Consider the following 14726-nt stretch of genomic DNA (forward strand, 5'->3'; position numbering starts at 1 on the left):
AAATCAATCAGACACTATTTCAAAACCACAAGGAGCAATTCAACCCTAAGGGATTACAAAGCCTTTCCAATGTTTTTTTAAATGGTTTTTACTAATCTATTCACTGTGGCGTGCATTATTTACCACACAGCAGTCAGAGAAAGACGGACAGCAGTGATGCATACACAGCATAACATAAATATGAGCAGAGGATGACAGACACTAAACAAAGACTTACCTCTCTTCCCTTCCACCAGCAGAAGAAAGAAGAAAGAGAAATAGGGAGCACAGTCATATACACACGTGGACAAAATTGTTGGTACCCCTCAGTTAAAGAAGGAAAAACCCACAATTCTCACTGAAATCACTTGAAACTCACAAAAGTAACAATAAATAAAAATTTATTGAAAATTAAATAATCAAAATCAGCCATCACTTTTGAATTGTTGATTAACATAATTATTTAAAAAAACAAACTAATGAAATAGGGCTGGACAAAAATGATGGTACCCATAACTTAATATTTTGTTGCACAACCTTTTGAGGCAATCACTGCAATTAAACGATTTCTGTATTTGTCAATGAGCGTTCTGCAGCTGTCAACAGGTATTTTGGCCCACTCCTCATGAGCAAACAGCTCCAGTTGTCTCAGGTTTGATGGGTGTCTTCTCCAAATGGCATGTTTCAGCTCCTTCCACATATGTTCAATGGGATTCAGATCTGGGCTCATAGAAGGCCACTTTAGAATAGTCCAACGCTTTTCTCTCAGCCATTCTTGGGTGTTTTTGGCTGTGTGTTTTGGATCGTTGTCCTGTTGGAAGACCCATGACCTGCGACTGAGACCAAGCTTTCTGACACTAGGCAGCACATTTCTCTCCAGAATGCCTTGATAGTCTTCAGATTTCATCGTACCTTGCACACTTTCAAGACACCCTGTGCCAGATGCAGCAAAGCAGCCCCAAAACATTACTGAGCCTCCTCCATGTTTCACCGTAGGGACAGTGTTCTTTTTTTCGTATGCTTGGTTTTTGAGTCTATGAACATAGAGTTGATGTGCCTTACCAAAAAGCTCCAGTTTGGTCTCATCTGTCCAAAGGACATTCTCCCAGAAGCTTTGTGGCTTGTCAACATGCATTTTTGCAAATTCCAGTCTGGCTTTTTTATGAGTTTTTTTCAGCAGTGGTGTCCTCCTTGGTCGTCTCCCATGAAGTCCACTTTGGCTCAAACAACGACGAATGGTGCGATCTGACACTGATGTACCTTGGCCTTGGAGTTCACCTTTAATTTCTTTGGAGGTTGCTCTGGGCTCTTTGGATACAATTCCAACGATCCGTCTCTTCAATTTGTCATCAATTTTCCTCTTGCGGCCACGTCCAGGGAGGTTGGCTACTGTCCCGTGGGTCTTGAACTTCTGAATAATATGAGCCACTGTTGTCACAGGAACTTCAAGCTGTTTAGAGATGGTCTTATAGCCTTTACCTTTAAGATGTTTGTCTATAATTTTTTTTTTCGGATGTCCTGGGACAATTCTCTCCTTCGCTTTCTGTTGTCCATGTTCAGTGTGGTACACACCTTTTCACCAAACAGCAGGGTGACTACTTGTCTCCCTTTAAATAGGCAGACTGACTGATTATGAGTTTGGAAACACCTGTGATGTCAATTAAATGACACACCTGAGTTAATCATGTCACTCTGGTCAAATAGTTTTCAATCTTTTATAGAGGTACCATCATTTTTGTCCAGGCCTGTTTCATTAGTTTGTTTTTTAAAATAATTATGTTAATCAACAATTCAAAAGTAATGGCTGTTTTTGATTATTTAATTTTCAATAAATTTTTATTTATTGTTACTTTTGTGAGTTTCAAGTGATTTCAGTGAGAATTGTGGGTTTTTCCTTCTTTAACTGAGGGGTACCAACAATTTTGTCCACGTGTGTAAATAATAAGTTTGATGCATTTTTCTCCTGGAATTTTTTACTAATTGTCTTAGCACGTAAATCAAAACATTTTGTCTTAGTAAAAGTCTGGTTCTACACCCATCTGCTAAGGAAGGAAAACACATACTGTGATATCACAACCCCGTTGTTAGAAGTATGGATCTTCCTAACCAACTTTGTTTCAGCTTATGTTGATGCTCTTGGTTTCTGACGTGCTCCTGCAGTTGCTCACTGTGTGCAGCCATGTTGCATTGCTCACAACCCACCCAGTACACAGGTGATCTTAAAAAGTTGTTCTAAATGAAATCACTTGTAATAAAAAAAAATAAAAAAATAATAATACATTTTATTTATATTCGACTTTCAAAACACTCAATGATACTATGCAAAGTAAACAAACTTAAACACATTCACATTAACAACATAAAACTGAGAGATCTAAAAAGTTTAAAAGAAGGAAATTCAGCAATTAAAAAAAAACAGAAGAAAAATGAAGAATGGAAGTCAAAGTGAAGATGCTTGTTTGAACAGGTGGGTTTTGAGGCGGGATTTGAAAATGTCCAGCGCGTCAGTGTTTTGAATGTCTACAGATGGGGGGGGGGGGCAGAGCAGCTGAAGGCTCTGGAGCCCATGGTGGTCATATGGGCAGGAGGGATGGTGAGGTTGAACGAGTAAGATGATCTGAGTTTCAGTTCAGTGAGGTACGGAAGAGTGAGGTTATGGAGGGTCTTGAAAATTAGCAGCATGGTTTTATAGATGATGCAGTGTCTGAACTAGTTGGAGTTTATGGAGGGACTTGAGTGGTAGACCAGAGAGAAGGGAGTTGCAGCAGGCTAATCCAGGCAGGAGGTGACCAGAGAGTGGAACAGGATGACGGTGCTGACAGGGACGAGGGAGGGACAGAGGCAGTTGATGTTCGAAATGGAAGTATGCAGATCGAGTGATGTTATAGATGTGGGTTTGGAATGACAGAGTGCCACTGTACACTTACTTTTGTTACACTGGTAACTGAAAAATGTACTTTTGCTGATGACTGTGATGTAGGGGCCTCTATTTTTGATGTGACCTATCTAGCCTGCTTGTTGTCAATTATGCATAGGATGAAATAGTCTACTTTTCAACAATAAGGATATACAGTTATTGTTGGATGACACATTTTGAATAATTTAGATTTTTAGGCATACTGTGCAAGCAGTGTAGCCTACTTAAGCTTGGTTCCATACTTATATGTCTCTTATATGTCTCTTTGCCAGACTCATTTAAACATAAACTCAGAAAGAAGAAAGCAGCATCAACGAGGACTGACTCCAGCTCTTAACTCTGACATCTTTGTAACAAAATAACAATAACAAAAAATGGGGAGGCAGCCACCAAGCTGTTGGAAGTGACAGCAACCATGTAAGCAATTATGATTCATTTCTAAATTTAAGCTGCAACAGCTTGTGGCGGTGCCCTGTCGAAAAGCCTCCAATTTGTAGTTAACATCATATCTGAAGCTCGGAGCAGACATGCACCGGTCGCCATGGCAGCGGCAGAGCGCTGCGTGTTATTAATAGCACAGAAACAGATGCCTGAGCACCACACTGCCACTTAGGGCTGATCAAACCGTCACATCTCAACACCTATGATTGATCAGTTTTACACCGTGGCATCAAACTCTGTGTGCATATGGTCCGTGGGTGTTGTTTTCATTGTGCCTCCGCCATAGACATTAATGCATCGCCGCTACTTGCCATGTCATCTGCCACTTTAGCACGAACGCTGTCAACAGAGGCAAAGGAGGAGAATGGGCAGAGTTGCGAAAAGTAGCCAATGTAAATGAAATGATCAAGTGACATGTGGGCATCTTCAACGCTGTCCTTTGAGGATGGCACATCTCTGTTTGCAAATGACACAGTAGTGACATGTAGGAAGGATAAATTAAAGAAACTAAAAAGGAAAAGAAAAAAAGTCTGTTTATACAGACTTTCCTGTCTGCCCTGCAATTCCAAGTGATGAATTACACAAAACATGTGAGGTCCCTGGAGCTTTCCAAAAAACTTGATTTTTACATGAATCACTTTAGATGTTTGTCTGTAGTGTGATTGGAAGGAAACACAAAAATCAGCTACCTGGAGCTTCCATTTTGCAAACTGCATTAGGAATCTCCATCCAGGGATATTTGCTGACCTACAGCATACATATTAATCCATATTAATTCTGCCCTGAGATACACTGATTTATGAAACTCTTCATTTTCTGAATCTCCACAAAGGAGGTGGAGAGTGCAAAGTTGGCATATCCAGAGCACCCGTATAGCTCAACAGGTTAAGCGGGCGACCCATGTACAGGGGCTGGGCTCCGATGCAGTGGCCTGTGTTCGATTCCTGCTCGCGGCCCTTTGCTGCATGTCTTCCCCCCACTCTTCTTCTCCCCTTTTTCCTGTCTACCTTCACTGCCACTATCTAATAAAGCCAAAAAATGCAAAAATAAAATATATATTAAAAAAAAGTTGGCATGATCATAGAGCCACATTAATGGGACATATATCAGGTTGAAATTGGTCACAGTTATTAGCTCTGTGGATGAGGATGTCTTTATTTAAAATGGCAAGGTATAGCATTGGCCTTGACACAGGACAAAGCTCACCTATTTCCTCTAATGTCTGCCTGTTTATTCATACATGCCAGTGTATTGTTGTAAAGCACGTTGTAACACTGGTTTAGATTCTATAAAAGAAACATTATGCTATCAGTATATGGAGTCGGCTGTATTATTCATCTCTAAAAGAAATGCATACAGAAAGAAACAAATCAAATCCTACAACACGAGATACCTCAGAGTGATGTTCGTCATTCTGCTGAAGGACCTCAATGCAGAGCTCTCCCAGCCTCATCATGTCCTCTAGTCTTTTTTCTGGAGTTGCTTGAGGGTCCACTGAGAGTTAAAACATAGTAGGAAACATGCAGGATAGAAATGAAAAAGTCTGCAGGAGAGCTCTGCAAGAAGACATTCAAACATGGCTAAATTTCCTATGAGTCTCTCTTGTGTGTACCATACATGATGCTAGCATGCCTAAAGGATCCACAGTTAACATTTTAATGAACCCATGACCTTTCCTCAAGCACCACCTTCAGGAAAAAGGTGCTTTGCTCCAATACAAGATAGACTTGAAGACCAACCGTGCTTTTGTCAGTTTTTTTTTAGTGATAGACAGGGTTACATGGAAAACAGGTCCCAGATCAGGGAGGTCATAACTGAGCATCTCTCCTCTTCTTTCTTTTATCCTTTATACATTTATATCTCACTATAGCGTGTGACTGCTTTGTGCTCCCTTTCCTCTCTCTGTACTTTGCTGCAGGAATCTCTGTTTCCAGAGTTGCGCACTTCTTATTTCTGGCAACTGGTCCAACCAAAATGCACCATATTTACTATTACCACTTAATGGCAGTGCACAGTGGACGGTCATGACAGCAGAGAAATAACATGTAGGAAAGATCCAACGGGCTGTGTTGTGCAGTTTTTTTTTAAGTATGACCAGATATTTGCACCAGTATCCATACAATATCAGTATCCATTTTAATATGTAGTTAAATCAGCCAGGTTAGTAAATTGTGAAGATAGTTTGAAGATTGACATATACACTACCAGCAAAAGTTTGGACACACCTTCTCATTTAATGTTTATTCTTTATTTTCATGACTATGTACATTGCAGATTGTTACTAACGGCATCAAAACTATTAACACATGAATTATGTAATAAACAATAAAATGTGAAGTAAGTCAACACACGCTTTCTATTTTAGATTCTTCAAAATAGCCTTTGCTTTGATTACTGCTTTGCACACTCTTGGCATTTTTTTTTCGTTGAGTTTCATGAGGTAGTCACCTGAAATGGTTTTCCAACAGTCTTGAAGGAGTTCCCAGAGATGCTGAGCACTTGTTGGCCCTTTTTCTTTCACTCTGCGGTCCATCTCATCCCAAACCATCTGGATTAGGTTTAGGTCAGGTGACTGTGGAGGCCAGGTCATCAGACGCAGCACTCCATCACTCTCCTTGTTGGTCAAATAGCCTGTACACAGCCTAAAGGTGTGTTTGTAGTCATTGTCCTTTTAAAAAAATAAGTGATGGTCCAACTAACGCAAACTGGATGGGATGGTATGTCACTGCAGGATGCTGTGGTAGCCATGCTGGTTCAGTGTACCTTTCAATTTTGAATAAATCCTCAATTGTTTCACCAGCAAAGCACCCCCATACCATCACACCTCCTCCTCCATGCTTCACAGTGGGAACCATGCATCCAGTCACCTTTTCCAAGGATCTCAAATTTGGACTCATCAGACTGAAGCACAGATTTCCAGTGGTCTAATGTCTATTCCTTGTGTTTCTTGGCCCAAACAAATTTCTTCTGCTTGTTGCTTTTTCTTAGTAGGGGTTTCTTAGCTATTTGACTATAAAGGCCTGACTGACACAGTCTCCTCCGAAGAGTTGATGTACAGATGTGTCTGCTACTAGAAGTCTGTATGGCATTTATCTGGACTCTAATCTGAGGTTCTGTGAACTTGCCATTTCTGAGGTGGGTGACTCAGATGAACTTCTCAGCAGCAGAGGTGACTCTTGGTCTTCTTTTCCTGGGACGGTCCTCATGAGAGCCAGTTTCATTGTAGTGTTTGATGGTTTTTGCGACTGCACTTGGGGATACACTCAAAGTTGTTGTATATTTTGCGGACTGACTGACCTTCAGTTCTTAAAGCAATGATAGACTACCATTTCTCTTGACTTAGCTGATTGGTTCTTGCCATAATATGGATTCTAACAATTGTCAAATAGGGTTCTCAACTGTGTACCAACCTGACTTTTGCACAACACGAGTGATGATCCCAACCCCATTAAGGAGGCAAGAAATTCCACAAATTAACCTTGACAAGGCACACTTGTGACGTGAAAACCATTTCAGGTGACTACCTCATGAAGCTCATGAGATGGCCAAGGGTTTGCAAAACTGTCATCAAAGCAAAGGGTGGCTACTTTGAGGAATCTAAAATATAAAACATATTTAGAGTTATTCATAATTGTTTTTAAATGGAAAGCACTTTGGTCAACTTGAGTGTGGTAAAGTGCTCTACAAATAAATTTTGATTGATTCATTGATTGATTGACTGAATTGTTTGTTTGCTACATAATTCCATATGTCTTGCTTTATAGTTTTAATGTCTTCTGTATGCATCTACAATGTAGAAAGTAGTAAAAATAAAGAAAAGGCACTGAAAGAGAAGGTGTGTCCAAACTTTTGACTAATAGTGTATGTGCTGTCTAAAGTAGGAGGAGGAAATGGAACTGTGATATGAGGGTGTGTTTGGGAAAAAAATAGCTGAACTGACATCCCTTGGAAAACATAAAACTATAAACTCTCACCAATGATCTGAGCGTATTCGATCAGCTGACCATAGTTGATTTGAGCTGCTTTTTCCAGACACTTTTGTACCAGTTTCTTCATGTCCTCTGGAGGAACAGGTGTAGTAATGTCTTTCATCAAAACCTAGAATAACATAAACATGTTATTGGAGATTCGTAAAACTTAGTAATACAGAAAAGAAAACAGACCAGTTTTAGGAATTTTATCTACTCTTCTAACTTAGGAAATGGCTCTGTTCTCTGTTGATATGCAGGATGGCTCCAGAGGTGTTCAAACTCATTGGGAGAGGGAAACCGAGCTAAACTGTTATGCTTTTTATATAAAACACAGTTGAAACTGTGGTTTTACTCTTTAATATATTAATTAATTCATTTGTTACAAGTAAATGTTTGCTGTACGTCACATTAATGAGATAAATTTAAAATGTTATCATTTACAGATTCTTTCCAACAGCTGGTGATAGTGAGTGATGGAAAGTTTTGCTCAAGTATGATACGCAAGTACAATTTTGAGGTATTTCATTTGAGTCTTTAAATATTATAGTGTTCATACATCTGCTTCACTGCATTTTATTGAGCAGCTATAATTAATAGTTAGCTAGAATTTACACAGAGCATATGATTTGCAAAACAAATATGTCACATTATGATAGATCAGATGCTGAGAGGTCTGCTATAAAATTGAACAAGATAAGAAATAGCTAATAAAAAAGAAAGTCTGCTTACAGTACCTCAAGATCCTGATAATGTAGCTCCCTGAAGGGGTTCATTTAGGATATCTTTGGTGCATTTGGTGAGTATTTATTGCAGGAGTTTAGCTTTTGCTAATAAAAACATTTTGCTAATGAACGGCGGAGTGATGCAACAATCGGCCTGCATTTGTTCGCCTGTTTGTCCATTTGTCCATCTGTCTGTCTGTTAGCAACATTACTGACTGACAGTACTTAATTAATAATGGACTGAAATATTTGGATCAAATTTTCAAGGAATGACACAAGAACCAAGTGATTAGATTTTGGCAGTGATGCAGCTTATAGTCTGGATTCACAGATTTGCTTAAGATTTCTGTATCATTGCGAGAAGGCAGCATGGTGTCACTGTAACTATGACAACAAGTGAACAGTACATCAGCTGCCTGCTGACGATCACATGATTTACATCTTACTACAAATTGACTGCTGCAGACTTATCGGGACTTATCCGTCGAAAATGATACAAGGAACAATTGATTAAATCGTAGGGGTGTTTCCAAGTTTCACCGATTCCCACTGCCTGCTACATATTAGGTTATGCGATTTGGTATCCATACACAACATACATATGCATAACACACGCCTGTGTTCAGTGCAAGGTCAATTTGTTTACGAGTACATCTGTATTAAATGGCCACATTCTATGGTGCCATGATTTCTGCCTTGAATTGTTTAACGATTTCATTTGTTAAAAATAATATGACTGAGCAGCCTTGATGGAGTACCATGCTCTCTGAGTCCTTTTTTCTTGTATTAAATATGGGCAGCATTTGTTAGCAGCATTTCTGACTAGTACCTGTCTTCTTTGTCCCAGCAACTGTATTTAAATTCTACTAATTAGCTTTGCAATGTTTTGAGAAGATACAATTTGGGCATACGGACATAGAATTTTTTGGTCTGCACATGTACTTAGCATGCTTTAACAACACACAAATTCCCACAAAGTTTGTACAAACATATTAGAAATGCTGAAGTACTTAAAAGTGCAGCATTACCCGTTCCTGCAGGGAGAGCGTTGCCTTCAGGGCCCCATCTGGTCGTCCAAAGGGAAAGCAGTACCTGCAGATGCAAAATGTGGGCGGGCGTCACATTTAGAAACAATCTCAAGGACAACTACGTGGAAAAAAAAAAGAAGTAGAAGAATAGGAAAATGGGAGCAGCAGCCGAAAATGTCGGTCAGCATCAACAGATGGCTGCTTCCTTTCGTCTAATTACACTGATGAAGGAAGCTTTTCTCACCTCCATCTCCATCTGAGCGCAGACTAGGCGGTTCAGGGAGGTTTCACGTTGCTAATTGACAAGTGAACAGTACTTAATAAACAAAGGTACACAGTCATGCAGGTCAGACATTTATTAGACAAAAAACTACAGGCAGATGTTATGTTCCTTCACACTGATGCAAATGAAAAAATGATAAATCCAAGTGGATTTAAAAAGTATTAACAGGTAGGACTTTGTTTGAAGATTCCATTTGTATATAAAGTCAGGAGATCATGATGTTCACTTTAAAGAAAACTGTAAAATTAGTTGAGGACCAAAATACACTGTAAAATAGAATGGAAACAGAATTATCTTTGAAGAATATGAGTTTCAGTCTGTCAAACGAGGTATATAAGAAATATATAACAATATAATATACATAGTATATTACATTTATATAATATGATAAAACATCTGAGGTGAAAATTATAGATAAATGAAAAAATTCAGTAGAAGACATAATTCATTCTATTAAGTTTGAAAAAAAATGTAAATTACTGAGTGAAATATATTGAAAAAATATCAGTTGCAGTTTACAGTTTACCCTTGTTTGTAGCATATAATCAAATATGGGCTGTTTTTAGCTGTATTTGTGACTAATAATTTTCTTCTTTGTCTTAGCAACTGCATTTAAGTCTACTAATTTGTTTTGTAAAGTTTTGAGTGGATGCAATTTACTGCTTGGATTAAATACTGCGTTAGGTTCTTTCTAGTACAAGGCACAACCTTTTGTCACTAGAGACTGTGGTTCACCTACAGAGTCCAGGGTGCAGTTAGGTTAAGACAACAAAAGTATGTTGATTAAGGTGAGAAAAAAATTACATGTCAAGATGCCTTTTTTACAAACAAAATAACAGAGTACAAGGGAAATGTTTTGAGAGGACACTAGAGAGTGATAATAACGCGAGGACACACTTGCAGACTGTAGGGTTGGAAAAAGAATCACATGTAGCACTGCAGTGATTTATGCAAGTGTTGTCCCATTGATGAGGATGCTTTTATTTATTTATTTATTTAGTGTGCATGTTTACTTCTAAAGCTGCAGGGACTGAACTGTCTGGACACGATAATGAGTGGATAATAATGGAGTATAAATACACTACCATTCTAAAGTTTGGGGTTTATTTGTTTATTTGTTTATTATTAGGATCCCCATTAGCTATACCCTTAGGTCAGCTAATCTTCCTGGGGTCCTATTTAAAATAGCATTTTAAATACAATACAATTCATACATATGTCAAAGGTACAAAAATAAAATTAAAAACCATATATATACACACAAACAATATTAAAAGTTCATCCTGTGACTTACAAGCTTCAAAGTTCATCCAAAGCAATTCGCCATCCTTGCGCAATTAACAAATTAATTCTAACATCTGTAGTAAACCACTCACTTAAATAGTAGCAGATTTTAGTTCATTTTACAGTATATAGTACCGTAGTTCATCCTGCCCCGACTGAACTCCACTTAACAGAAGCGCACGAGAGCAGCATGCAAAATACCACGGTACAAAAGATATATATAAATATGTGCATACACACATACACACACACCTACACACACACACACACACACACACACACATGTTTGTACTTCTATCTTAGTGAGGACATCCATAGGCGTAATGCATTTCTTAGAGCCTTACCCTAACCTTAACTATCACAACTGATTGCCTAAACTTAATCCTTACCCTAACCCTAACCAAACCTCAATTCATACCTGTTCTCGAAAAACAAGTCTTCACCCTCAAACACGGCTGTTTCAAAGTGAGGACCGGCCAAAATGTCCTCACTTTGTAAAAATGTCCTCACTTTGATAGTTAAATGCAGAAAATGGTCTACACAATGTAGCAAGTACAAGACCACACACACACACACACACATACATACATACATACATACATACATACATACATATATATATATATATATATATATACATACATATATTCATACATATATTCATATAAAAATAATATATATATATTCATATAATTTTGGTTTTCTCCTAGACCAAATAAGACTCTCCTACGAACATTTTTATTCTGCTCTTAAACACAGTTTCATACTTGATGTTTGTCAAAGCTACAGGTAGTGTGTTCCATTCTTTCATAGCTCGAAAGATTACAGTTTTTTTAAAGGAAATTTGTATTAGCTTTTGGTATAATAAATCGACCTGCAGTTGCCTGTCTTGTTTCATACCCATGTGATTCTAAATTTTGCTTAAGTTGCTCATATATAAATTTTGGATTTTCATACTTTAACATTTTCCATGTAGCCATCATAACAGCAGCTTTTGTCCTATGTTCCACCTTTAACCAGTTGAGTTGGGCGTGCATAGAGTTCACATTAGTTCTGTATGGACAACGCAGAGCTAATCGTGCTGCCCTGTTCTGCAATAATTGCAATTTATAAAGACTGTCCTTATTAGCGCTAGCCCAGATTAACTGGCAGTAGTCCAGTTGTGAGAGCATTAAACTCTTTATAAGTAATTTTAGCAAATTTGATGTAATGTAATTTTTACACCTTCTCACTACTGCCAAAGCCTTGCCCATTTTTTTCACCATAACTTCAATCTGTGTGGACCAAGTCAATTTATTATCAATATGAACCCCTAGCAATTTTGCTTCTGTCACTTCCTCTATTAATGTATTGTTTATAAAGAGTATCAAGCTATGTTTTGACTTTAGCAAATGACTGGAACCAATTGTTATGCTTTTGGTCTTGGCCACATTAAGAACCAGTCTGTTGTCTGTTATCCAATTTTCTACGGCATTTAATTCTTTACTGAGTATAGTATTAAGTTCGATTGATGAAGAGGCAGATACATACATTGTAGTATCGTCAGCGTACATCACCAATTTTGCCTGTTTTGTAGCCAATGGCAGGTCATTTGTAAAAATAGAATAAATTAAAGGGCCTAAGCAGCTTCCTTGCGGAATTCCACATTCTACGGCTAAACAGTCAGACAGGCTTCCATTAAAGAAAACCCTTTGTCTTCTTTCTGTTAAGTAGCTCCTAACCCAGGCAACTGCAGTTGGAGAAAACCCATAACACTTCAACTTATTAAGCAGAAGGTCGTGGTCGATCATGTCGAACACTGCAGTGAAGTCTAATAGAACTGCACCGCACATCTTCGTATTGTCTAGTGCCTTGTACCAGTCTTCTGTCATCTGTATTAGAGCAGAACAAGTTGAATGTCCTTTCCTATATGCGTGCTGCGAGTTTGTAATTAAATTATTATCAAGAAAATAGGCCTGAATTTGATCAAATACTGCCTTTTCAAAGATTTTGCTCAAGGATAACAAACTTATAGGGCGGGTGTTAGATCCACTGAAAATTGTTTTTTTATCTTTAACCAACGGGATGACCTTCGCTTCTTTCCAGTTTTGTGGAAACTTACATTTCCTGATACTATTGTTAAAAATGTGACAAATAGGATGGACTACATACTCTTCTGCAATCAGGATCAATTTATTGTCTATATTATCCATTCCTGCCTGCGTTCCTTTGCAAATTGCACGAATTAACCTCGCAGCTTTCTCAACATTGAGCTCGTGTAACTCAAACTGACATTGTTTATTTTTCATATATTGTTGCAAGCGAGTTATAGAGTTCTGAGATGGATGTTTTACAGTTGTATTTCTAAGCTTTTTAATTTTCTCGTTAAAGAATTTATTCAAGTTGTTGGCAATGTCTTTAGGCTTGGTGATAAAAATACCGTCACATTCTACAAAAGTGGGCTGTAAATATCTATTTCTCCCCATTATATTATTTAATACCCCCCAGAGTCTTTTACCATCATTTTTATTTTGTTGTAGCTGTAATGCATAGTATTGTTTCTTTTTTTAAATATTTAATTTGGTTACAAGATTCCTCAATTTACGGTATTTTTGTTTATCACTAAAATTGCCACTTTTTTGAGCAACTTTTTTAGCTTCATCTCTTTCTTTCATTTGTGCTTTTAATTCTATATCAAGCCAAGGGGCTCTTTGCATTCTGGTTGTCCACTTTTTCATAGGTGCATGTTTGTTCATAACAGGTTGAATAATTTTTAAGAATGTTTCTAGTGCCATGTCAGGGTCATCTTCACATAGCACTTCACTCCAATTTACTTTTTGTATATCCCTGCGATATGCTTCATCTGAAAAGTTTTTATAACACCTTTTATGAATAATTCTAGGACGTGCTTTAGGAATATTTACATTTTTGGCAATGGCCACAATATTATGGTCACTGAATCCTATAGGTATGGAGGCTGCTTTTGTAAAGGCTTTGTGCTCTGTAACATAAATATGATCAATGCAAGTTGATATATTACTGCCCATATAATTTAGGCTCAGTCGAGTGGGCTCCATTACCATCTGTTTCATATAACATGCATTGGTAATTGTAGAAAGTTTTCTTCTGAGAGGGCATTTTTCATTAAACCAATCAATATTTAGATCGCCTACAAAAACAGCTTCCATGTTTGTATCGCACATTCTTTCAAGCATAATGCCAATATCATCAAGATACTTGCTGCTTGAGCTTGGAGGCCTATAGCAGCACCCCATTAGGAGAGATCTAGAGTACACAACATTAACTTGAAGCCATAAGGCTTCTATTTCATTGTTCATCAAGTCTGGCCTTAATTTCACTGGGATATTGTTTTGAATATAAATGGCCACACCCCCACCATGTTTTGATCTTTCCTTTCTATAACAACTGTAGCTCTGAATATTTAATGCTTCAGTTTCTATAGTATCATCTAATTTTGTTTCAGACAGTGCGCAAATACCAATGTCATTTGAGTGCAATAGATGCTCAATTTCATGTACTTTGTTTCGTGAACTGCATATATTTAAATGTGTTATCTTAAAACTTCTCTTAGGAAATAAAACATGTGAGTGACATAATATAGTCCTATAAAATAAAACTAAAAAAAAAAAACTTTCTAAAACAAATGGCCCATTTTATTGCTTTTTGTAAATGATGAGTTTATCATACCTCAAATAGGCAATATCACCCCTCTTCCTTGCCTCTTTGAGCTTGGGAATTAGTTCTCTCCTCTTCTGTCGCACTGATTCTGGATAGTCCTCATTTATGTAATAGTTGGTTCCCTTAAGTTTATTTGCATTGTGCGTGACGATGTCTCTATTCTTGATCCTGAGGAATTTCACCAACAATGGTCGAGGGCGAGATTTGTCCTCTGGACTTTTTCTCATTTTGCCAACACGTTGCACCTTTTCTATTCCCAGCGTATTCGGGTCCAAATTCAGTTTATCCTTAAGAAGCTCCGTCACTTTCTCCTCTGATTCAGACCACTTTTCGTCATCACTCTCTGGGATCCCATCGATTATCACATTCAATCTTCTTGCTTGTGTATCTAGTGTGTCTGCTTTGGCGTCAATAATAAGCATT

At 37.8% G+C, this 14726-nt stretch overlaps 1 protein-coding gene across 7 annotated transcripts in view; it reads right to left on the bottom strand.

Moving 5' to 3' along the window:
- Positions 1-14726, bottom strand: part of cadps2 (Ca++-dependent secretion activator 2) — a 561419-nt gene that overhangs the window by 137087 nt on the left and 409606 nt on the right. For all 7 annotated transcript variants that reach the window (XM_051951549.1, XM_051951548.1, XM_051951546.1 and 4 more), the window contains exons 15-17: positions 9059-9122; positions 7312-7435; positions 4731-4831 (exon numbers count right to left, since the gene is read on the bottom strand). In XM_051951549.1, the coding sequence (XP_051807509.1) occupies positions 4731-4831; positions 7312-7435; positions 9059-9122 (289 nt within the window). The remainder of the gene's footprint in view (positions 1-4730; positions 4832-7311; positions 7436-9058; positions 9123-14726) is intronic.

This window comes from Acanthochromis polyacanthus, chromosome 8 (assembly GCF_021347895.1).
Source record: "Acanthochromis polyacanthus isolate Apoly-LR-REF ecotype Palm Island chromosome 8, KAUST_Apoly_ChrSc, whole genome shotgun sequence".
In the NCBI taxonomy this organism is placed as follows: Eukaryota; Metazoa; Chordata; class Actinopteri; family Pomacentridae; genus Acanthochromis; species Acanthochromis polyacanthus.